Genomic DNA, 24,340 nt, shown 5'->3' with positions numbered 1-24,340 from the left:
TTTTAGTCTAAAAAATACCTATGCTATTTATAACAAAGTCCTAAGAGATCCCAGTGGCGGAAAGTATTGAAAAATGCTGAAACATGTCAAAGGCAATTTCTGCATGCCTTTTATTTTATTTTATTTTTTATTCAAAAAGTTGTAAAAGCTGTACTGCCCACAATCAACCAAAAACGGTGCTGGATACAGAGCTTTGCCATTTTTGTATTGTATGTTATGCGTTTAATGTATTATTTTTATTGCGACCAGGCAATTATGTCTATCTATCCATCAGGCCTGAAAAGACGTTGATAAGGGGTTTGTTTGGTCAACAGAAAGGCCATGATTGACTAACAGTGCTGTTTTCATCATGGGTATGAAAACCTCCTACACTCCACTTCAGGGATACAAGCCTTTCTGTTCCTGAACCTAAAAATACCATTTCCACCTCCAGAATAACAGCACGTTGAATTGTGTAAGAGTTACATCATGGGTCATTATTGATGGAGTTCTGATCCGTGCAGGAGTGAAGGGGAAAGCAGAGGCGTTTTGTGCATTTTATCCTTTTAGCCATGTTCCTGGTCGTTGATGGATGTAACACTGTTACTATGTAAGTGCATGGGGTGCTTCTATTCAACCATGCATTCCAGCAAATGAACACATATTTGCTGACTTACATATTGTTTGCATTCACTTAAGTACATCTCCTATAGAAGAAATATACATATTAACTTAAGAAGTCCCATCCACGAGACCTACTGTACTGCTGGCAGAGCACGCCTTCCGCACAGATTCTTCCACAGCAAGGTGTCGTTCAGCCTTTGCCTAGAATGGAGTAAAGTAAGTAGCCTTGCAGAGCCATGAGGCCCATAGGGCAGGAGCCTATCTCCTGTTTCTGTAGCGTGAGGCAGCTTGATGTACAAGTACACCCCCTGGACATGACGCAACCCTTGATGCCGAGTGTCAAGCAGGGAGGCACTGGGTCCCATTTTTACAGTCTTTGGTATGACCCGGCCGGGGATTGAACCTCCCAGTCTCAGGGCGGACACTCTAACCACAAGGCCACTGAGCTGGCTAGAATGTAGTAGCTGTACTTATTTAATAACTTTGGTACTACGGCACTCAAATGATGTGTGGTTGGATTGGATGTTTAGTATGTGCTGTTGGCATATGGCATCAGTCTCTGTGTCTCCTAATCTAAATGTTATGCAAGCGAGCAGTTATTCAGTACGGTCTGGAGTAGTTGGGTCTCCCACACAGCAATGAAAAACCTACCAGAAGAAATAAATAAAATAGCAAGCCATCTACAATAAATACATAAATAAATAAACAATAAAATATATATTACATAGATATAGCTATAGATATGTATGTGTGTGTGCAACACTGTACACCCTCAACAGTGCTAGCATAGTGCAAGACAAAGTAAGGGCACAGAGAACACGCAAGAAAGCATACCATACTGAACTGCTTGTTTCTGAGCAATTAGTCCGCTGAGCGAGATGAGCAACCAACATGTGCCTCCTCGTTATGCATCTTTCATCAAGGCGACGTGTACTAAACATGGCGGTGTTTTTCTGTGCTCTGCAGGGCTGCTCCTGGTCGGTGATTTTCGTGGACCTGGACGCCCACAACAGGAACAGGCAGACCCTGTGTTCCCTGCTGCCCCGAGAGTCTCGCTCCCATGTGAGTAACATGTGCACAGAAGACATCCTCAGTGTTCTCAACCAGTGGTCCTTGAGGGGGTTCCAGGTGCACGGTCCCCAGCTAAATGATGGAGAGTTGGTTCATTTGGTTTCATTTTAGCTCTCAAGAGTTAAATTATTGTTAAACATCTGCATTTCTTAATTTACATAACGTCTACACAATTAGAGAATGTAGATTAATTGTTTTCTCTCCTATGGTACCATATCAATACTGTGGACAAAATCCTATCCAACGATAACAAAATATTCAAAGTTGTGGGTCTGAAGCTAATCTCGTCCGTAGCTAAAATGCCAAGGTAGAAAAGAAAGCAAACACATTTGAAATCATCTGAAAACCGTAACGTATTCTATTCATAGTTCACATGCATATCTGCCATTGCTGCCTTACATCAGACTGATGTGTGTAAACGGGACCTCATTAAAATGGTCTGAGAAAGGAGTCCATTCACTCTTGGAACTTTGTGGAATACCACATGAGGTTATTTTAAGCAGAGGGCTGCATTATTTAGAAGCCATAACAAGCCGCAAAATACAACATTGTCAGCCAGATGGAGATCTGACCACTGAATAGGTTAATTGCTCCCTTCACTGCAAGTTGCATGAATCAACCAATTGTAATGAACGTGGAACATAACATATTTGTTTGATTCTTGATATATATTCCCCATCTGACCACTTAACACGGCAGCCGAATGGCTTGCTGTGTTAAATGGTCAGATGGGTTTATTTTGTGAACCAATCAAAATGTTCCAGCAAACAATATACTATCAACATAATAATCTGTAGATTGAAACAATAGGATACCAGGTAAACAATTAACCTAGAATTTGTCTAAATAGCATTCTATATAAATTACATTTGAACCACGTGGTCAAGAAAAAATCACACCCGTGTGAACTGAGTGGTGCAATCCCCCCCCCCACACACACACACCTCTCTCTCTCTCTCTCTCTCTCTCTCTCTCTCTCTCTCTCTCATTAGCAGGCAACAGAGCATGCACTATCCCTCTCTCTGTTTCTGGCGCCCCCTACTGGTACTAATAAGTCATATACTCGTGCTCAGATACACATAGGTAGGTAGGTACAGGTACACAGACATTGCTGGTTGTAGGAGTGGTTGCACCACTCAAAAAACATGAACAAGACAAGTGCTCCTTAGAGCACAGGTCTCCACCAGGTTCGAAATTCGCCGATCAGGGTGGAATATGAAAAATCGGACAGATCCATCAATCACATGACTATAGAGCTAATTATGTACATATTTGCGGGATGTTTTGACAAAATCTGTTGGGGTAATTTCAGAAAATGTGTTTAGCAAAGATTCGCCTCCTGGTGCCGCTATAATAGGCCGATCTGAAAAGATTGAGTGCAGATGTTAAAAGTCGTTAAAAGTAGATTTCTCCCTCTGTCATTTCCTCGTGTTTATTTAAATGTGTCCAGTGCATAGCCTACTGCAGGCCTGGTAGACTGGTCATTTAACATGCATCTCTATGGGGGAGAAGGACAGCTTGCCCTGTCTCCTCGCTGCTAACGTGCCTATTGGACAATGTGGAGGGACTTAGTGAAGGGCTAATTATTTGGGGGCCACTTGCAATACCATCACGACCCTCCAGTGGGCCCTGGCTCACAGGTTGGGAATGGCTGCTGTAGATTTGTTGAAGAAGGAAGGATGGAGAGACGGTGTACAGTTATATACTGAGTTACTGACACTACATTTCCATTTGGTTCCACTTCATTATTCAGTTGAAAGTGTTCCTATTGCAGCTGTTTTTTTTGGAGATGGGGCGTCACTGAAGAGGGTGTCCTCAGTGATTAGTTCATCCGCTGTGCAACGCTGAAGCTCCCAGATATCATTTCCTATTTCAGTAGACTGTGGTGTTTTTTTTAATAGCTTGACACACTCAGCCTGAATTTCCATTTCGCTTCACTTAATTATTCCTGGGAGGCTTCAATAGTAACATTAATTTGATCCACTATAGTCTAGTCCCACACAGCCCCAGAAATCCAGCCCTGGGCCGGCCCGGTCCCGTGGTGTCCAAGCCTAACTGACACCAAATCAATGTAATCTTTCTCTGACGTGTGCTTTCTCTGATCTGAGTTTTGGTCAAATTTGTTTGAAGATGACTACCGACAAAAATGGTTACGTATTATTAATAAGCTACCAAGTCTTAGCCACAAGACAAATAGGCTACGAGACCAGGCATGCCTTCCACACAGTTTCTTCCACAGCAACGTGTCTGTCATTCAGCCTTTACAATTTAGGCATTTAATCCAGAGCAATTTACAGTAAGCAAACACATCTTTTTTTTTTTATATATATTTTTTATCCCACGGTTTTGTAACCCATTTTTCACCCCTGTGTCAATCATCTAATGTGATCCTGGGCTCTACACACCCTCCACCAACCTAGTCCCCATATATGGGCGACAAGGGGAGAGCAACATCTAACTATGTGTTTACTAATCTAACTATAAATTCACCAAGTCTCTGTACCGTACGTCTATACGTCTGTAATAAGAAATAGCCACAGCAAGACACCAGAAACTAGGCCTACATGAATTTTAAAACAGTTTTTTATATTTCATATCCTATTGGTATGTCCCTCAAATGTATTTCTAATGGTTTGAGCCTACATCAATACACTGATATAACCAGTCCATCTCATTTCTGTAGCTACAGTACCATGATGTCCTGCTGTGGGTTACACCCCGCCACACCGAACTGCCGCTGTTCCGATCATCCACTTTTTTCGAAAGACCCCGCCACTCCGTTAGTCAGACGTTGCTATTTCGAAACAAATAGTGAAAATAGACAATCTACACAAGTGTGAGTTTGTAGATCGGCTATTGGAACTATAAATGATTGATTTAATAGTAAAAACATTTAGGCATAACTTAAGGGGTCATAGTGTTAAAGAATGTACCTTGCATTGGCGTAACAATGTTTTCTCCTCCACTGTGTTTCTCTCTGGGTCAGAACACGGATGCAGCCTTGCTGCCGACCATCAGCTACCCGGCCTTTGCTGTGGACGACGACGCCCTGTACAGCCAGACGCTCGACAAGATCGTCCGCAAGCTGCGCGGCAAGTATGGCTTCAAGCGCTTCCTGCGAGACGGCTATCGCACCGCCAACGAAGACAAGAACCGCCGCTACTATAAACCTGCTGAAATGAAGGTGGGTCTGGCTGGACGGGATGACTTCCAATCCATTTCATTTGATCATTCCCTTCAAGGGCTGGGGACGATTATGAAAATTTCATGTCACAATTATTGCAGCCAAGATATTTCACAGCGACACATTGTGAGCTTTTAGATCAGCTATTTTCAAATGGCCGAAATGTATATAGGGCTGAAGTGGTAACTACGTATATGTTTTGTAATAATAATCCAAATCTACAAATTAACTAGTAACTAAAGTTATGAAAAATGTAGTGGAGTAAAAGTACAATATTTGCCTCTGAGATTTAGTGGCGTAGAAGTAAAAGTACTGGAAATTGGAAATACTAATGCCTCAAAAGTATAGCCTATACTTAAGTAAATGTGCTTAGTTACTTTACACCACTGTCATGTTGTTTAATGATGATTGTTTCATGATTCAACGGCAACACTTCAAAACAATGCTTTTGAAAGCGTCCACTGAATAGCTTTTTTTTTGTTTGTTTGTTGGAAAGCACAACATTGACTAATTAGATCTGGCTTCCCCTCTCTGTTTCAGGACGTAGTAATGAGAAAACCTGACATTATATTCTGCTTGAGTTCCTGCGACTTTAATTGTTATTACCCGTTTCATGGCCGAGAGAAAGTGCTAGCAAGAGAGGATATTACTGTGAATTGTTTTTATTTTTGAGCGGCGATAAGTGTTGATATTATATTGTCATAGAAAAACTCATAATCTGAATGAGTCGTACCCATTCACATACTGATCACCTGAGGCAGACAATTATGTCTCCATCTGTCCTGCTTGGTATATCTCCACCTACCGTCTACTTAATACTGCCATCTAGGCAGTGGTGGAAGTACTCCATAGTTTACTTAAGTAAAAGTTTCAATACTACATTAAAAATAAATTAATCTGTTAAAAAGTAAAAGGCATAGGCCTTTTACTTGTAACAGATTATTTTTCAGATTATTGTTCAAAATTTTACTTGAGTAAAAGTACAAAAGTAGTAGCGTCAAAATATACTTGAAGTACCAAATGTAAAAGTACTAAAATGTTTGGAAATAGTGGATCTACAAGCTTGCGATCAGCTATTCTCAAATAACCTACAGTATGTATAAAATAGGGCTAAAGTGGTTAATGTATGTTTTGTAATATAATAATTTATACCTGCAAAGAAACTAGTAACTAAACTTTTCAAATATTTGTAGTTGAGTAAAAGTGCAATGTTTGCCTCTCCTATGTAGTACTAGTGGCGTAGAAGTAAAAGTACTGAAAATTGGAAATACTCCAGTAATGTAAAAATACCTCAAAATTGTACTTAAGTACATTACTTGACGATTAAACATCGTAACACATTAAAGCAAATTGTATTTTCGTTTGCCTTTTAGGCTTTGTGAACAAACCGATATGACAATAACATAATACATATCAGATACAGGTGATGGTATTCCTGCTGGGCAAACTCTGCCTGACGCACCTCCTCCTGTGCCTCTTGAACAGGTGTGCTGTGACACCTCACTGAACACCTCTGTGGGCCTAAACTGCCTTTCTCCTCCTCCTCAGCCAGCTCTTTCATGGCTTTCCAAGTATATAAATATATAAAGAAATGACTGACATATTTAATAACTTTATACTTTACAAAGCAATGCCTTTAGGAAAAAAGAACCCCACAAATGTAGCCTCCAAAGTGATGTGTATAATTTGTGACTGCGTGTCTGTCTGTGCGTGCGTGTGTGCATGCGTGCGTGCGTGCGTGTGTGTCTGTGGAGGTACTTAACACAGAGCAAATCATTGCATTAGCCGCTGCACTGACCTCCCAGAATTAATGAGCTCAGAGAGTGAGAGGGGAGAATCTTCCAATAAGAGTTTTTTTGGGCCAGAAATGGAACAGCCCCGTGCCATTTTAAAGATTTATTCGTTCAGGATTAGGAAAGGTGCCATTAACAGGGCTCAGTTAGGGGCCCTCATAACGTGACACTTGAGAAATGTTCTCATCCCTATAAATAATCCCAGTGGCGTTGCGTTTATATGCTGTGTCTATTACACAGAAGCTGCTCCATTCATCTATTGCCGGGAGTCAGTCTGTGAGCTGGCTGGTGTTGTCTGGAAGCCACAGAGGTTCAATAACACCTTGGATGAATGTCTCTTAAACACTCCGTTAATTTGAGGCGGCACTACTTAACATTTGCTGTCGTGCCTTGGATTTGAACCCTGGTCTCCTGTAGGCCTGTCACGATTACACGTTTAAGTTGACAATTAATTGTCACGCATTGTTTGCCTTTTAGGCTTCGTAGTAAAAAAAGTGCACATGGCCGATATGACAAATAACTTATATACCAAGATATTACTGGATTTTTTATAATTTTCTAAAATGGTACAAAGAATTTAGGAAATAGCTGAGCTACAAGCTAGATCAGCTATTTCTGCTTTTTTATATATGAATGAATAATTGCGATTATCACACATAACTGTGTAATAATTGTCCTGTGCAAGTGCTGATTCTTTACCAATAGATCCTGCCTGCTTGCCCAGGGGAGAAATTGAATCCAGGATCGTCTTAGGTCGTGTTGAGTTAAGGAAGTATATGGAAAGCAAAGCCCTCATTACACACATGATTGTGAAAGTAGACATAATTCTATTCATTGATCTCAGATTTTTTAGGGAGGATACATTTGAATTTAAATGCAGCAGCTGCAATGTCTTCCTTTCCTTACTCTGGCGACCAGATGAAGAAAATAATTTAGAAATGACAGAAAACAGATTTCTGTGGTCACACTGCTCCTGAGCTGGGAGTTTGTATCATAATGCAGGGGCTTTTGAACTGATTGTGACGCAGGGACCACTATCCTGACTGTGTTGGATGGGGATATAGGCACCTTTGGTGTGATTTGTGGGATGAGTTACACAGTGTCTGGCTCCAACCTACAGTAACCCTGTACTCTTCAGGTATGCTTGTGTGGAAGCTCACCCAGCTTGTCACAATGTTATGCATTTTGAGCTTTTAGATCTGCTATTTTGAAAGAAATGTTGAAATTTCTTTCATGTAGGCCTTACTTTTTTCTTCTTTTTTCTTTTCTTTTTGGCTTATAATGATATGGCCAAAACTGAGATGCCAGGGTTAAAGTGGTTAATGAGATGGGTTTTCTTCTGGAATAAGTACAAGCTTAACTAACGAATACTGATTATGATAATGCAATGCATGTAAATGGTATAATTTTCTCCAGCAACTGTCCATTCTGTCACATATTCAGTTCCTCTTCTTAACGTACCTCTGAAGTTTTTCCTTTATTCTGAACGGATCCATGGTGCTGCTGGCTCCATAGACAAAGTTCCATCAACAAAATGAGAATCTTGTGAGGCATTGTAACTGTAAGCTTGTAGAAAATTGCTTTTTCACAATATTTATCTGTGGAACCGAGCCAAATCAAATGGAATGCCTCAACTCATTTCCAAGTGCTTGCCAAAGAGGGGGGTCCCGAGTTTAAGTTCCAGTGGTCACTGACCAAAAAGGTTGAGAACCACTGGCCTATAGCAACAACAATGCACTCATAACACCACTATAACTGCCTTTCCGCTTCCGTGATTTCGTGACACGTGCACCCACGCACATATACACACACACACACGCACACAGAACACTGTGCACAGTGTGTGTCCCATAACAACTCTAAAATCCCAACGCTGATGAGATATTTTGTCACAGCTGCCTGCATTGAACACAGACAAAAACACCAAGGGAAAACAAATTTGGTATTTATCAGCCCAGTGGGGTCAGGTTGCCACCAAGTATAGAGAAAGAGAGAGCCCTTGGTCTTGTTGTTAACGTTATGTTTTTCAAACATGAAATGGCATTATTTCACAGGCTACGTGTCGCATGAGGAGGCCGGCATTAGCATTCCTCTCCCCCGTCTGCTCGGCATCAAAAGCCCTCTGCGTGTTTTTTTCCCCCTTTGTGTTGCTGCTCCTGCATATTCAACACAGGTTATGTTAGGTTGCAACGATCCACTGAAAAAGTATTCCTTCCTTTCTTTTCCCTTTTCTTTTCTGTTTTTTTTCTGCCTCCCTGCAGCTATTTGATGGAATCGAGTGCGAGTTCCCCATATTTTTCATCTACATGATGATTGACGGTAAGCCTGCAATTACAGAAAAATGTAATAGATACTGATAGAAAAGATGCTTTTATCCGTTGTGTATATGCAGGAAATTGCTTTTTGTCAGGGGACATTATAGCCGTAACCTGGCTCCAGCCCCTGAATCGCTAGCCTCACATTTAGGCTCTCGAAGGCAGGGTTTTCTCGTTTGAAAATCTAACCATCCGATGGGGATGATCCAGCATGAACCAAGAGCTCAATGTTGGCCACGCCCACGCCCCCCATCTCAGAAACCTGCTGCACTGAGAGGGCTTTGAGACTGAATGATGGAGAGAAACGAAATTAGGCAGAGTGTCAGTGTGACAATGTACGTTCTTAAAGGAGAATTCCATGCTAGAAGGCTTTCTTACCTTTATTTGTAGTTGTTACGTCCCCACCAAAGAGGTCCAGGTGTTATTTTGTGCATTATTGGCTATTTCCCCCACCATAAGCCCTCAATGAATTGAATTGAATTGCATTGAATTGAATGGGGCATTGGGGTGTGCGTATACGTAATAGTATCCCAAGCGGCACACTTTACTACTTATTTCGATGGAAATAAGCGAATTAGCACAAAAACCCAACCCCTATTGAGGGATTATATTAGGGGAAATAGCCAATAATGCACTTTTGCACAAAATAACACCTGGGCCTCTTTGGTGTTAACGGTGCACACAACCTATCTGCAACAAGTTCCTCAACCATCTGAACCCCAGCCTCTGCAACCTTGGAGATCGGCTACTTTCAGTATTTTTGATAGACTGTAGATGGATAGATAGATTAGCAATGAAAACGTGTCAAAGGTTTGCACATGAAATCTGAAATGTTACGGGCTAGCCAGTGGCTTCATCTGATCCCGAGTCATCTGTGTGCGGACGCCTCACAGTGTCTCTGTTGCAGGCGTCTTCCGAGGAAATAAAGCACAAGTGAAGGAATACCAGGACCTGCTGCAGCCTATCATATTCCAGTCCTTTGACGGTGAGGACGCATGCACTCACGCATGCACACACACACACACACACACACACACACTCTCTCTACACTACCATCACTGCAGTCTTTACACACAAGCACGTTTTCTGTCTTCTGCTTGTGTCTATATTTGGATTCACAGCTGCCAAGGCTTATCTTAAACACACTGGCATGTTGTGTCTGGAAGTTTTTCAATCTGATTACACACACAGGTTTGTATTACTATACTTGTGGTTTGTATTACTATCCTTGTGAGGACGGAACTATTTTAGGACGGCAATTTTATGAATGTCATATATATATAATATTTTTTATTTTTATTTTTATTATTATTATTATTTTACCTAAGCCGGCTTAAACCAAAAAACCCAGAAGATCTAACATCTCACAGCTCGTCACGCTGCAACTAAATCAGGCTATTGCTAATCCCTAAAGATCTAAATGTCTAAATGTCTAATCCTAACACTAACCCCAACATGACTTTTTTTTTAAACTCTCTGATCTCTAAACATATTTTTTGAGTGGTGCAACCACTCCTATAGACAGTTATGTGTGTCCCTGGGTTTCTGGGTCTGTCTGTCTGAGCACAAAATAGCGTTTGGTTGGTTTTCACAACCAAGTGTCACTGTGGCGCAGCCTAACACACACACACACACACACACATTAACTGTATATATGATGATTTCTGGTGTGACAGTACAGTACAGTACAGTAGAGGGACCCCCTGGGGACCCCCACATGGTAACTCTGTCATTTCTCGACCGTTTTGGACCCGGGGCAGCTCCCCGGAACCGGGCCGGCACCCTGGCCGTGTTCCTGTGAGTCTGGAACTTCCTGGGACCCCCCCCCCCGGGGACCCCCACACGGAGTTGCACCACCATGAAACTACTTGTGAGGACCACCAAAATGGTCCTCACACTGTCTATTTCTCAAATTGAACTATGGTTCTGTGGGTGTATAGTATAGTAGCTTACGCGCAGACACACTCACACACACACACAGCCTGCATGTACCGTATATGTGATTAGTCTTTGAGCTCCTGACTCTCTCTATCTGTGTCTGCAGACTGCTGGCAGTGAGGGGTTCTCTCTCTCACGTATTAAATCCCATATTCATATTCATAGGCTGTTCACACTGTGACTGACGCTCGCACAATTCTCCTGTTCAGGCAAACAGACTTTTCCCCCCGAGTTAGTTTGATCCATTATAACGTAACCTTCTATTATGGCCCAGTTAGTTTACACTGGACAGTGGGCCCAGTGGGCATCTCTGGGCCCAGTACATAAATGCGTAATCTAGAAAAGTTTAACACAAATTGTTAGTGTTTGTGTTGGGGGAAAATGTAAGGCTAAAATTGTCAATGAGCTAAGATTAAAGGTATATTCAGTGATTTCACTTAATTCAAATATCACTTATTTTTTTGTTTTGTTGTGATAATCCTCTCTACTATAGAGTGTGCTGACCATATAAGGAGTTCCACCCTGTCCCCAGTTAACCCCTGGGGGTCAAAAAACCTTAGGTTTCGTTTTTGGCTCTCTATCCTGATTGGATGAAAGGCTTAGGTCCCAGCCAAAAACTAAACCTATGGTTTTTTGAGTGAAATCACTGAATATACCTTTAACGGTACAGTTTTTTTAATTGTACAGTATAATTTGTGTTCAACACCTTTATTTGGTGCCATGTCACTCGTAGTAGCCTAGTCTACTTTAAGGATGCATAATAACGTAATATCTAATGTTTAAAGGGATAGTTCACTTTAAAAAAAAACTCTTACTATCTACTACTACTACTATCTACTCAGGCTGGTACCCATGTTTTTTATTACTTTTTTCATTTATTAATTTGTTTGTTTGTTGAGCCTTGTTCTATCCCTGATGCTTTTCATTTTCCCCAAGAAATATTAAAAACTAGAAAAAGTGCCCCTCCTCAGGGCACAGGTCTCCACTAGGAGGATAGGAGTGTTTGTGATAGTGTATACCGGTTTGTGTGATGGATGTATAAAGTCTGTATGAGTAATGTAAAGAAATGTGTTTGAAAAACATTTGGCCTCATGGTGGCGCTATATCAGGCAGATGTGAAAAATGCAGGGCAAAGGTTTTTCAAAGTTGTACACAGATCGGAGCAGTTATAGGTAAAATCACACGGTGCATCTCCGTGTGTGTGTGTGTTAGGCATGTGAATCTCGTCTCATCTCACGATTCGATACGCATCTCGATGCACTGCCAGCGATACGATACATTAGAGATACATGGAATCCCCTGGCGATACGATGCGATACGATTCTCCCTCTTCCCGATGCGATGCGATAACCATTTAGTTCAAATCAATGTGATACGATGCGATTCACCCCTCTACCGATACGATGCGATTTGATGGCGATTCATCACAATAGAAAGGATTTATATTAAAGCTCTATTAATTTCCCAAAACATGTAAAAATGCATTACATTTAAATTCAAAGCAATTTATTGTTTTACTGTAGGTTAGTATTATAGCTCTGCATCTCAAACAACCCAACTTATAGAATTCTGTAAGTAAACAAAGGGTCTGCTCTCTGCTGGTTATTGTGGAATTGTTAGATTACTAATAATCATAGGCTATAGTATAATTATTATATCTCAAAGGTCAATTTGAGGTTTTGAGTAGGCCTATAGAGGGTTCAAGAGATTAAAATGTAATAGCCTATCGTTCATCAATTAATGTTACCAACATATAAATAGAAAAGAAACAAATAAACAAAACAAAAATTACAGGTCACACTTGTAGTGCTGTCAAACAAGTCTATGTCTAGTTTAATCTGCAACAGTTTTATAATATAATTGCCTATGTATAGTGGGGGTCCATGCTTGATCTCTCACTCTCAGCTAAGTGGTCCTTGGCTTGACCTGAAAAACATTGAAGACCCTGGCCTGCATGTATTATTAACGTTATAAATACATAGCAGATGTACAAGCTCACAACGCGTCTCATCCACGCCCCGCTGTGAGCTTGTGGATCTGCAATTTTAGGCGTGCGACACCGTCTTGCAGCAGAATATAAATAAGGCTTCTATCCCAGAGAACAGCAGGGGAAAGCTGGACAGTGGAAAGCTGTAAACGACTTTAAACGCAAGCAGTACACCCTGCTGTGGCGTTGTTGTTGCAGAAGCTTTCTTTAATTACAAATTGATGATGATCGCAACGCAGATTTGCGTCGGATAATCAGCAAGCACAGCTGTGGAGTGTGGATCAGATTCATTACGAGCAGTCCAGCACGCAGCGCTACAGTGAAAAGTCAACTGATCGACGGAAAAAGCTACTCGGACAGCTATTTTATAAAGCTAAAGAGTAAAGGTGGTGCTTCTTGTTTAATGCGTGGGGCTCACTTCTGTTAGTCGCGGGTGCTCTTTATAGTCTGAGTCTGTTTGTTGTCTCAACGTGTCTACTCTTCACCGTCGTACGGTAGCTTCTGTTCACTGACTGTGTGAGCTGCGAGAGACCTTTTTTTTCTTCCTTTTCTGATGGTACATTCAATGCACCTCGGAAACACAGGATAGGGTGAAATTTACCATGAAAAAACCGTGCAACCACGGATTTTACCGATGCAAGCACTCCGCGAACGATGCATCGAGATTTCACCCGTCAATTTTACCGATACACAGTGAATGAACCGATTCACTCGCATCGCGCACGACGCCGCACGTCATAATCGATGAATCGATACGTATCGATTATTTTCCACTGTGTGTGTGTGTGTGGGGGGGGGGAAGTTACCATGTGGGGGTCCCCAGAACATCCAGACCCCCAGGAACATGCCCAGGGGGCCGGCTCCGGCGTTCCGCGTCCGAGTTACTGTGTGGGGGTCCCTCTACTGTACCCTCTACTACTGTACTGCACTGTAATGGCACACCCAATATCATCATATATACAGTTAATATATGCGTTTGTGTGTGTGTGTGTGTGTGTGTGTGTTAGGTTGCGGTGGTGGTGAAAAACAACCATGCTGTTTTCGTGCTCAGACCCACCCACCCAGCCAGCCAGGCAGCCACCCACCCACCCAGCCACACACAGCTCCGTAAGGGAGTGGTTGCACCACTCAAAAATAGGAATTGGTATGTTATAGCGCCACCATGAGGCTAAAATGTGTACGAGTACATGTAATGAAATGTGTTTAGCATAAATCGGCCTCATGGTGGCGCTATAACAGGCCGTTCTGAAAAATTTAGGGCAGAGGTTCATCGTTGGCATCCACGGAGTGTGTGTGCACAGTTTGGCATCGACCGGCCCAACTGTGCCGGAGATTAGCTGTACACCGTCGGGACATACTCTCTCCCCATGCCTTCGGCCTGGTGGAGACAATAAATGAAAACAGGCATCTCATACGTATTAGGACACTATCAGTCACCAGAAAATGGTTTAACATGGTTAAAATGGAGTTTGAAGTTACAGTTTGTATAGGAAGGAAGCCAGGACAGCTAAAATGAATATCAAATGGCTAATACTGAACAACTGGGGTGTTCACATAAAGAGTAAAGTTATTTTTTAAATATAATTATGTTTCCTTTTAAGACTTCACACAAAGTATTCCCGCTGCCCAGTTTGTTTCGGTGCCCATATATAACGACACATACACACACACACACACACACACACACACACACACACACACACACACACGCACGCGCACACACATGCACACACACGCACACACACACACACACTCTACACTACCATCACTGCAGTCTTTACACACAAGCACGTTTTCTGTCTTGTGCTTGTGTCTATATTTGGATTCACAGCTGCCAAGGCTTATCTTAAACACACTGGCATGTTGTGTCTGGAACTTTTTCAATCTGATTAGGGGTTTTGGTTGAAGATCTTCTGGTCTTCTGAGAGGCTGCCTGAGCTAAAAAATGAAAATACAATCTGTGCTATTCTGGCTAGGACTCGACTCTTTTAGCTCAAGGGACATAAAATAAAGGTTAAATAAATATGAATTAACTGGTAATCGTCTGTCCAGCTGTCAGTCAGCATACACAGTAAAGTCCTCAGTGATAATTTTCCCATTGTAACAGCCTACTGTTCATTTTCAAATGAAGCCAGCCACATGAAGATACAAAGATACAGGCTACCATTCAGTTCCAATGGAAGCCAGCCACATGAAGATACAAAGATACAGGCTACCATTCAGTTCCAATGGAAGCCAGCCACAAAACGACACCCATTGTTTGTAGCTGCTACAAAATCTACAACACTACAATCATGGCTGAGCTGGCTTCAACTGCAGCTACAAGGCTACAAAACCACCACCAAGTGTTGTTTAACTATTTCCACTCACCTTCTCTCTACACAATTCCTGCTTTTAGTTGAGGGGAAACTAATCACTTCCTTCAGTCAGATATTTTAACCCCAGGCTTTATATTTTTCAATTTCAATTCAAAGGAGCTTTATTGGCATAAGAAAACATACGTTTACATTGCCAAAGCAAGTGTCAAAATATAATAAAAACAGTTGAAAATGGGGAAATTATTTACAGTTGGAGGGGGTACAGAGCTATGTCACATTGCGTTGTTAACTTATATACACATTATACAGGGTATAAAGCTTTTTGAAACCAATAGCACCAATCTTTTGCAGTAATATTTTCAAGCTTGTTCGATGCATACGGATGTCAACAATCGTGTGCATCACCACCGCAACAGCGACGCAGTGACGGAGCCAATGTGTCACTTTGTATCTTTTGTATCTGCCAGTGTAACAGCATCAGAATGACATGCTGTAAGCTTGTACTGTGCATCAACTATTAATATCTGCGCTTGTTAAATTATCTGTCGTGTCTGCCCTGTGAATATGTTGTTTACTAAAAGTCAATGACTACTACCCTCTCGCACACATGCGTGCGTGTGTGGCACACACACACACACACACACTCTATCTATCTATATAAAGCACTTAATAACCTAACACCTTCATACATTAAGGATTCCATAAATTTTTATGTTCCCACTAGAACACTCAGGTCTTCATCCACTCTTCTTTTAAAATTACCAAAAGCTCAACATAGGAACACCGGTGAGGCCGCTTTCTGGGTCTATGGCCCCAAGTTGTGGAACACCCTACCACTGCACCTTAAAAGGGCGACCTCCCTTGATGTTTTTAAGAGCAAGCTGAAAACTTATTTTTTCAACTTGGCATTTGTTTAGTTTTATCTTGTGTTCTGGTACAAATTTCCTTACCATTTTTTATTTTTTAGTTTTGTATTGCTATTTTTATTTGCTAATTGTATATACTGTGTATTGTAATGATTGACCTTTTTGTTTCTGGCATTCCACTGCTTGTTATTTTTTATTTTATTTTTATTTTTATGTGAAGCACTTTGAGTGCTATATAAATAAAGTTTATTATTAGTTTATTATCTCTCTCACTCTCACACACACACCCACACACACTGAATTTATGTAAAGCCTAGAACTGCACTCTGTCGAGTGCCTACTTGCTTGTTGCACACAAGTAGGCCATAAATGACCTACTAGTGCGCAAGCAGAGCGCGCAAGTATAATGTGCTTACTCGGGTGGTTTGATGCGTATGTCCCTGACACTGAAACATATCATTACTTCACCATTGTAAACCAAATACCCTGGCATTGGTACATAATCTTCATCACGTCATGGGACATCCGCGGAAAACATACCTGCACGGTCTGCTTCCGTTTGTCCGGGGCCAGCATACGACGTCATATCATATGCATTCTTTTTTTTTATATATATATTTTTTATCCCACGATTTTGTAATCCATTTTTCACCCCTGTGTCAATCATCTAATGTGATCCTGGGCTCTACACATCCTCTGCCAACCTGGGGAGAGCAACGGACTTGAACTCATGCTTCCTTCATGCTTGAGTGTCCAAGTTGCTCCTTTACACCTGACAGGGGGGAGTTTCCCTGGTTGGACGTAGCGCGTGGAAGGAACACGTTATTCCAACCAATTCCTTTCCCCTCCATCAGGCGCCCCGGCTGGCCAGGGGGAGGCAGTTTAGAGACCAGGATTACTGCATGTTTTTGTGAGGGTACCTACCCTAGGGGACACGGGGAGAACATGCAAACTCCACACAGAAAGGCCCTTTCGCCAACCCCGCCTTCGGGTATGGGCGCTGATGACGCGGAGGAGGAAACACGCCGCCAGCACCCACAGCGCCCAGAGCGGGAATCGAATCCAGGACCTTCTAGCTGTGAGGCGACAGCACTACCAACTGTGCCACCGTGCACAGTTATTTTTGTATAGCCTTTGGTATAGTCTAAAATATTGTCTACATTCATGAATCCACTTGCTGACCGGCTGTTAGTATTGGGAATTTCTTTTTTTTTTAATTATATTTTTTATCCCATGATTTTGTAACCCGTTTTTCACCCCTGTGTCAATCATCTAATGTGATCCTGGGCTCTACACACCCTCCGCCAACCTGGGGAGAGCAACGGACTTGAACTCATGCTTCCTTCATGCATGAGTGTCCAAGTTGCTCCTTTACACCTGACAGGGGGGAGTTTCCCTGGTTGGACGTATAGCGCGTGGAAGGAACACGTTATTCCAACCAGTTCCTTTCCCCTCCATCAGGCGCCCCGGCTGGCCAGGGGGAGGCAGTTTAGAGACCAGGATTACTGCATGTTTTTGTGAGGGTACCTACCCTAGGGGACACGGGGAGAACATGCAAACTCCACACAGAAAGGCCCTTTCGCCAACCCCGCCTTCGGGTATGGGCACTGATGACGCGGAGGAGGAAACACGCCGCCAGCACCCACAGCGCCCTGAGCGGGAATCGAACCCAGGACCTTCTAGCTGTGAGGCGACAGCACTACCAACTGTGCCACCGTGCCCCTCGTATCATATGCATTCTAAGGGACATTGGTACATATCTTCATCACGTCATGGGACATATGCTTCGTAGCATGACGGAAAACATACCTGCACGGTCAGCTTCTTGCCAGCATATGACGTCATATCATATGCTGGCCCCGGACATACGCATCGTAGCACCTGGCTGATAAAATTACTTGTACTCTTTATAATAAAATCACTGCATGCCTGTCATCAGTGGTGGAAAAAGTATTTTTTGAGTGGTGCAACCACTCCAAGAAACAGCAATGTCCGTGTTTACCTATGTGACTATGTCAAAGTGGTGCTGTTGTGCCAGAGAGAGAGAGAGATAGTGCTACACTGTTGCCTGCTAATGAGAGAGAGAGGGGGGGGGGGTGCACCACTCAGTTCACACAGGTGTGATTTTTTTTATATATTATGTTTGTATCTCATGTATGTGTATATATGCAGTAATATGTCTCCATATGTGTATATGACAGGTCATGCAGTAATACCTAAGTACTACCACGTACCAGCTGACTTCGTGGAGGCAGAGCAGCAGAAACATGGCAGCCAGAAGCGTTTCCCCAGCAACTCTGGACGAGATGGGATGTTTTTCCTTTGGGGTCAGAGCCTCTACACCATCGCCAAGCTCCTGGGTATGTGTGTGTGTATGGAGGGGGGGGGGGAGGGGTCCTTTGCCTGCAGCAGTGCATTGCACAGGTGCTTTTAGGGAAGTGAAAGCTCTTGCTGGTGTTGTGTTTCACACCATTAATAATGGTCTCACTCCTGTAAGTGCTTGTGGATAAAGAGTGTCTGCTAAGAGCCTCCGTTGTAAATGGAACCTGTCGTTGTTATGCCAACAAAGTATGCTCTGGAGACAGACGTGATAAACACACACATATTGTCTGTACTTACTTACGTATTTGTAAGATCTGAAAATGAGTACACACACACACACACACTCTCTCTCGCAGTTGTGTTGCCGAAGATATTAAGGCTCTGTTCCATTTAGTGTACAGTGGTTCTCAACCTTTTTAATTTTCCCATAACTCTGAGAGTGTACAAATGGGTCCATTTGGTGTAGCAGATTGTTTAAAGTGAGCCAGCATGCACAATAGCAGCACCCTGACTATGTTTGACCAGAATGGAACAGAGCCTTCATTAGTATCATCGGTAACACCTCAAGGAAGGAACTCAAGGAAGAAGTTATTTCCAAAATGGCGTGTGTGCATATGAGCCATCCTAAAATGTTCATGTCCTCCCAAGTGTGGTAAAGCAAACGCATGTGTGTTTCTCCAGTGGATGAGCTGATCAGTCCTAAAGACATCGATCCGATCCATCGTTACGTCCCACGCCAGGACCAGCGCAACGTCAGCATGCGATACTCCAATCAGGTGAGGACCTGCCGGACATCAATCCTGATGCATCCTGTTTATTTGTTTATTCATTTATTCATTTATTTTTGTTTAGAATTATATAAAAATCACACTTGTGTGAAGTGAGGGGCGCTCTTATCATCATACATCACATTCGTGCTCACATTCCGTGGTACACACAAACACACAAAGCTGGGCATATAACAAGGCAGGGTCTAATAAAGCTATGGTATATGACTTCTCTGTGAATCTTTGTTTTTGAGGGGCGCTAGCCCCTCCTATGCCCAACTTTGTGTGTTTGTGTGTACCATGCATGGAATGCTGGATGATGTATGATTTTTTCATTTTCATTTCAACCTTTATTTAGTTCTCGGAGAACACACTGAGGGCTGAGACCCTTTTTTCAGTGGTGCTGAGATTACAACACATCAACAATGTACAATGGGGGGACGACACACACAAAGAAAACAAAACATAGATGAATAAAGTAAATTACTCGTAATAATAAAGGAACAATACATAGTGATCAACTCAATTAAAACAGGTACAGTTGATATTTACAAATGTTGATATATCAAGTTGAAAGCGATATAGAGAAGGAAGAGAGCTGTACTTTAGTGAAGTCTGTAAGGTGTTCCAAGTGTGTGGGGCAGCGCACTTGAAAGCAGATTTTCCAGATGTAGTGGAGGTATGTATGGTCTCAAGCATCAAATCATCTTGAGAGTGTCCATTGTATAAGAAGGTGAGTTCCCAATTAGAGCTTTATAGACAAATAAAAACCAGTGTTGGTCTCTCCTTGTCGCAAGGGAGGGCCAACCAACCTTATTGTACAGTATGCAATGATGGGTGTTATAGCTGTCGCCTGTTATAAATCTGAGGGCAGTTTTTTGAAGATTACGTCATATGGCAGCCAAGTCTATGGGATTTTTCTTTGTTTAGAGCACTAAATGAAAAGTGAGGATACACCATGCCAGGTTGAAATGCTTGACAGTCTGACTGTCTGTCTGTCTGTCTGTCTGTCTGTCTGTGTTTTTACACAGAGTAGAAGTAATTACATTTCTGCATGAAGGCTGGTTGTATACAGTATGTCAGCTGCTGTTCATTATTGATGCTGCTTCTGTTTCTGTAATGCTATTTCTTACCTTTTTATATACAAATGAACACTTGCTAGTCAGCCCTTGCTAGTCAGCCCATGCTTTAAAAACAACCATAACAGGGATTGTTCAGGAGAGATAAATAAGGGAGGGGATTATATTACAAATATCCCCTCTAGCAGTTACATGATACCCACTTGTACAGTATGATAGCCTATAGCCACTATGGATATTTGTTTCCTTAACCCTCTGAATGGGAACGTTGTGCCTTGATCCATGTGTGAGTCTGCAAAGGGAGCTATACGTACTTGTGTAAAGTGTATCTGTATGTTATCTTGTGTGATTTATGGCAGGGCTGATAAAATGAGGTTAGCGGAGAATACACAGGGGAGCACTGGGATGGATGATGGAGAAATGGAGAGAATTAAATGGGTGAGGAGAGAGAGCAAACATGTAGGTCTATGTATCCACCATGAGAGTGCATAGCTACCATACTTCATGTATCAATACATATGCTGATTTGAAAGGATATAATAATGTATTAGTGATGGGGATACTGTATATTTACTTTTCAGAAAATTACACATTGAACTAATCACTTTCAATTAAAACATTTCTTCAACACACTTTTCTAACATCTAACATCTTTGCTACTTTTGTGTGACACTGTAGTATGATGAAGTAGGGAATGCAAAAGTTAAGATGTAGATACAATGTTTCTGCCTGACAGCAACAATATAGGCTACACACAGAGGAAAAAACATGAATATTGATTAACTCAACAAAAGGCATAATGTTGAAAGGTTGCAATTTACATCATTAACTAGTGGGAATATGTGTGCACAGTTTCACCGCAATCGGGCACTGTTCATGATTTGCTTCAATTTGTACAAAATGGGCCACTCCTGAAAACTTTGGAAGACAATCTTAGCTAATCAGGATGGAATATGAGATCAAAGTCTTGATCACATAACTATAGAGATCATGTGTACCGATTAGTGTGAAATTTGGATAAAATCTGAAGCAGTGTTTTACATAAGTCGGCCTCCTGGTGGCGCTATAAAGAGCAGATGTGAAAAATGTAGAGCACCGATCATACAGTTATAGGTAAAAACACGAAACGGACAAGTTTAGTGCCATCATCAGGCTGATTTGAGAATTTTCAAATGGCATTTATTCCTAGGCCTAGTAGAAATGTTGCGTGCAAACTTTCACGGATATCACAAAATGCGTTTATGATTCGCAGCATTTTGTTCAAAACGGAGCACTCCTTCGAACTTTGGAAGCCAATCTTAGCCAATCAGGATGGAGCATGAGCGATCTGATAGACCCGTTTCGTTTAATGGCTATAGACTAGAGAGACTGTGTACCTATTATTTGCGTGAAAATCTGTAGTTGTAGCCTACTATCAAAAATGTGTTTAGCAAAAATCAGCCTCCTGGTGGCGCTATAACTGGAAAACACAGATCAAAATGTCACACTATTAGCCTGGAAAATCAGAGTACTCTGCCAAATATGGGACAGGTTTATCACCAGAGGCATTTATTGTTATCTGCCCCTTGGAACAAAGAGTCCAGACTAATATCTACGCAGTGACACTCAGAATATAGTGTGTAACTCACTGGCGAAAAAGCCATTCACATTGAAATCAAATGTAGAGCTATCCCACATAAACCCTATGGCATCCCCATTCTGGGGTGAACATTTGGCAAAGGTGAGATTTGTGAGCTTGTAGATTGGCTATTTTTGGGGGAATAGATTTGGTGTAGAAGAGGAAAAAGATCAGACTCAAGTATAGAGTCCCGGAGACTCAAGTATAGAGTCCCCGGAGAGCCCAAAATGGTACATAGTGATAGAAACACAATACGTGCAACCATCTTTGTCCTCCATTATCACTGGGCTTCATGGGCCATCACTGACATTAGACAATTTGATTCTTATCTGTAAGAACACACAAACACACGCACACACACACACATGAGAGCTTGGAGCACATTTTTAGCTTTTTGTCACCAACGCATGCACAATGCGGTGGCGGCTAAAAGCTTGTCCCCTGCAGTCAGCAGGCATTCAGGGTGGAACATTACGATGTCACTGCCGGCTGGGAGAACTTGTATGTCCAAAACCGGTCCTTTTCCTCATTTCTTTAAATAAAATAGCCGATCTGTAAGCTCACAACACGACACGTCACATCGCCTATTTTCATTAAAGTATTGTTTTGTTTTTACTTTTTTTGCAACATTATTTGTATGATTAAGTAATTAATTTCTGAAATCTGGACATACAAGGTTTCTTCCCAACAACAACATGTTTTTAGACATTCTGCACAATGACACTGATGAAAACAGACATGTTGACATCCCAACGTACGGCCCACTCCGCCTGCACATTTAGCTCCATGCTTTTCAGCCACATGATTTCCAATTATACTCGAACACATTTTTTTTTAATGATATTTCTTTTGTTGTTCCAACTGCGTTCATATGGGGGGAATTGACAGCACTGTAGGGGGTTAGAATCAGTGACTAGCTTCTACCTTTCCCGCTGATTTAATGCATTCTGTGTGTTTGTGTGAGAAGAAGAGAGCAGTCGTGTGTGGACATCATGTTCCTTCAGTTTATTATCGTGTGCAGTGGAATGGGACTCCTGTAGTTCACATGCAACTGAAAGCCACACAAAATGGATGGTTATAGAATTACATGTTCCTCGCATGCTCTCCTCTCTCTCTCTCTCTCTCTCTCTCTCTCTCTCTCTCTCACTCCCTCATTTCTTCACGAGAGTATCTCACCCTCGTCTCATGTCCTTTCTTTATTTCATTTTTAAAGCGGAGCTTACATGTTGTGTTGAGTTACACACACACACACACACACATGCACACGTGTACGCACTACCTAATCCATAGCATTGTGGATGGATTAGCAAAGATGCTCTGTTCTTTGTAGGAGCACTATCATCTGGCATAGCAACAGGCGAAGGGAAACAATGCAGTCATAGCTACCTATACCTTTTACAGTGACAATGTTAGAGTCACCAGTCTTGCTGACCTGGCTGGTCTGGTGACAGAGCATGCAGTCACTGGAGTCAGGATCCCTCATGTCAGTTGGTTGGAACAGAGGATGGCTGAGTTGTGGTGCAGAGCTGTAACTGGCAAGAACACTTAAGTCTGTACTTGAGATTAATGCCTCACATCACTGCTCTGTCCTAAGATAGTCTCACGCATGCACAAATCTGAGCTCACAGGGCCCAATTACCTTTTTTTCTCCCACCAGGCCGTATGGCCAAAGCCCGGAGACTGTTTTGCCCCCGTCCGTCCGTCCGTCCGTCCATCCGTCCATCATGTGTGTGTCTGTACCCGTGCCCGTGTCTCTGAAGTAGCTGTTCCCTAGCACAGATTTGCTGATCGGCGTGAAACTTTGCATGTACTTTTTCAGATCCCATTCCAGTTGGATATGACTGCCTTCCAAAGTTTGCAAGCCCTGGGTAGGGCTTTGTCCACATAACACACTGGGTTGTTGCTATGCCAACTCTGCTGCATGCTAAACAGTTGTAATCACTTATTGCCATTTTCAAATGCCAACATTGTGACATAATTGGTATAGATAACACCCACAGGGGCAACGGGTAATGTAGGCTAGGGGAGACTATTGTGCACATTACAGATTACGGAATATACGGTGTGTCATTGTCGCTGCAGCTAGCCACCACAATAATGTGCGTGGGGCCTTACGTGTGTCTGTTGTAGCTGGTGTAGCCTTGCCGAGCCATGAGGCCCATAGGGCAGGAGCCTATCTCCTGTTTCTGTAGCGTGAGGCAGCTTGATGTATGTACAAGTACACCCCATAGAGTATTAAAAGGATATAGACTGATCTGGCGCGAAGCCCCCCCCCCCCGCTATTCATGTCAGTGGAAGTTGCTCAGTGGCGTTTTGAAGCACCATCTATTTCCGCCTTTCTGGGCGCATTTCCACATTGGACCACCACATTTTTGGTGGTCCAATGCGGAAGTGCAACCGAGCGCTCAATGTTAAAGCCCAGCTGCACGGGGTTTCCTCGTCATTAATCCACGGGTCCGCCTGCAGTCCTTCCTCTTAC

At 42.4% G+C, this 24,340-nt stretch overlaps 1 protein-coding gene across 6 annotated transcripts in view; it reads left to right on the top strand.

The window, feature by feature from the left end:
- phkb (phosphorylase kinase, beta) overlaps positions 1 to 24,340 on the top strand; it is a 124,706-nt gene that overhangs the window by 52,356 nt on the left and 48,010 nt on the right. For all 6 annotated transcript variants that reach the window (XR_014568947.1, XM_083759776.1, XM_083759773.1 and 3 more), the window contains 6 exons: positions 1,570 to 1,665; positions 4,661 to 4,858; positions 8,913 to 8,970; positions 9,874 to 9,951; positions 18,277 to 18,435; positions 19,079 to 19,173. Coding sequence is in view for 5 of the 6 variants with exons in the window: in XM_083759776.1 (XP_083615902.1) it covers positions 1,570 to 1,665; positions 4,661 to 4,858; positions 8,913 to 8,970; positions 9,874 to 9,951; positions 18,277 to 18,435; positions 19,079 to 19,173 (684 nt within the window). In the remaining variant the exon portion in view is untranslated. The remainder of the gene's footprint in view (positions 1 to 1,569; positions 1,666 to 4,660; positions 4,859 to 8,912; positions 8,971 to 9,873; positions 9,952 to 18,276; positions 18,436 to 19,078; positions 19,174 to 24,340) is intronic.

This window comes from Protomyctophum parallelum, assembly GCF_964188405.1.
Source record: "Protomyctophum parallelum genome assembly, chromosome: 2".
Classification (NCBI taxonomy): Eukaryota; Metazoa; Chordata; class Actinopteri; order Myctophiformes; family Myctophidae; genus Protomyctophum; species Protomyctophum parallelum.
Note: the sequence above shows the minus strand (reverse complement) of the source record. Positions and strands in the feature narration are given on the sequence as shown.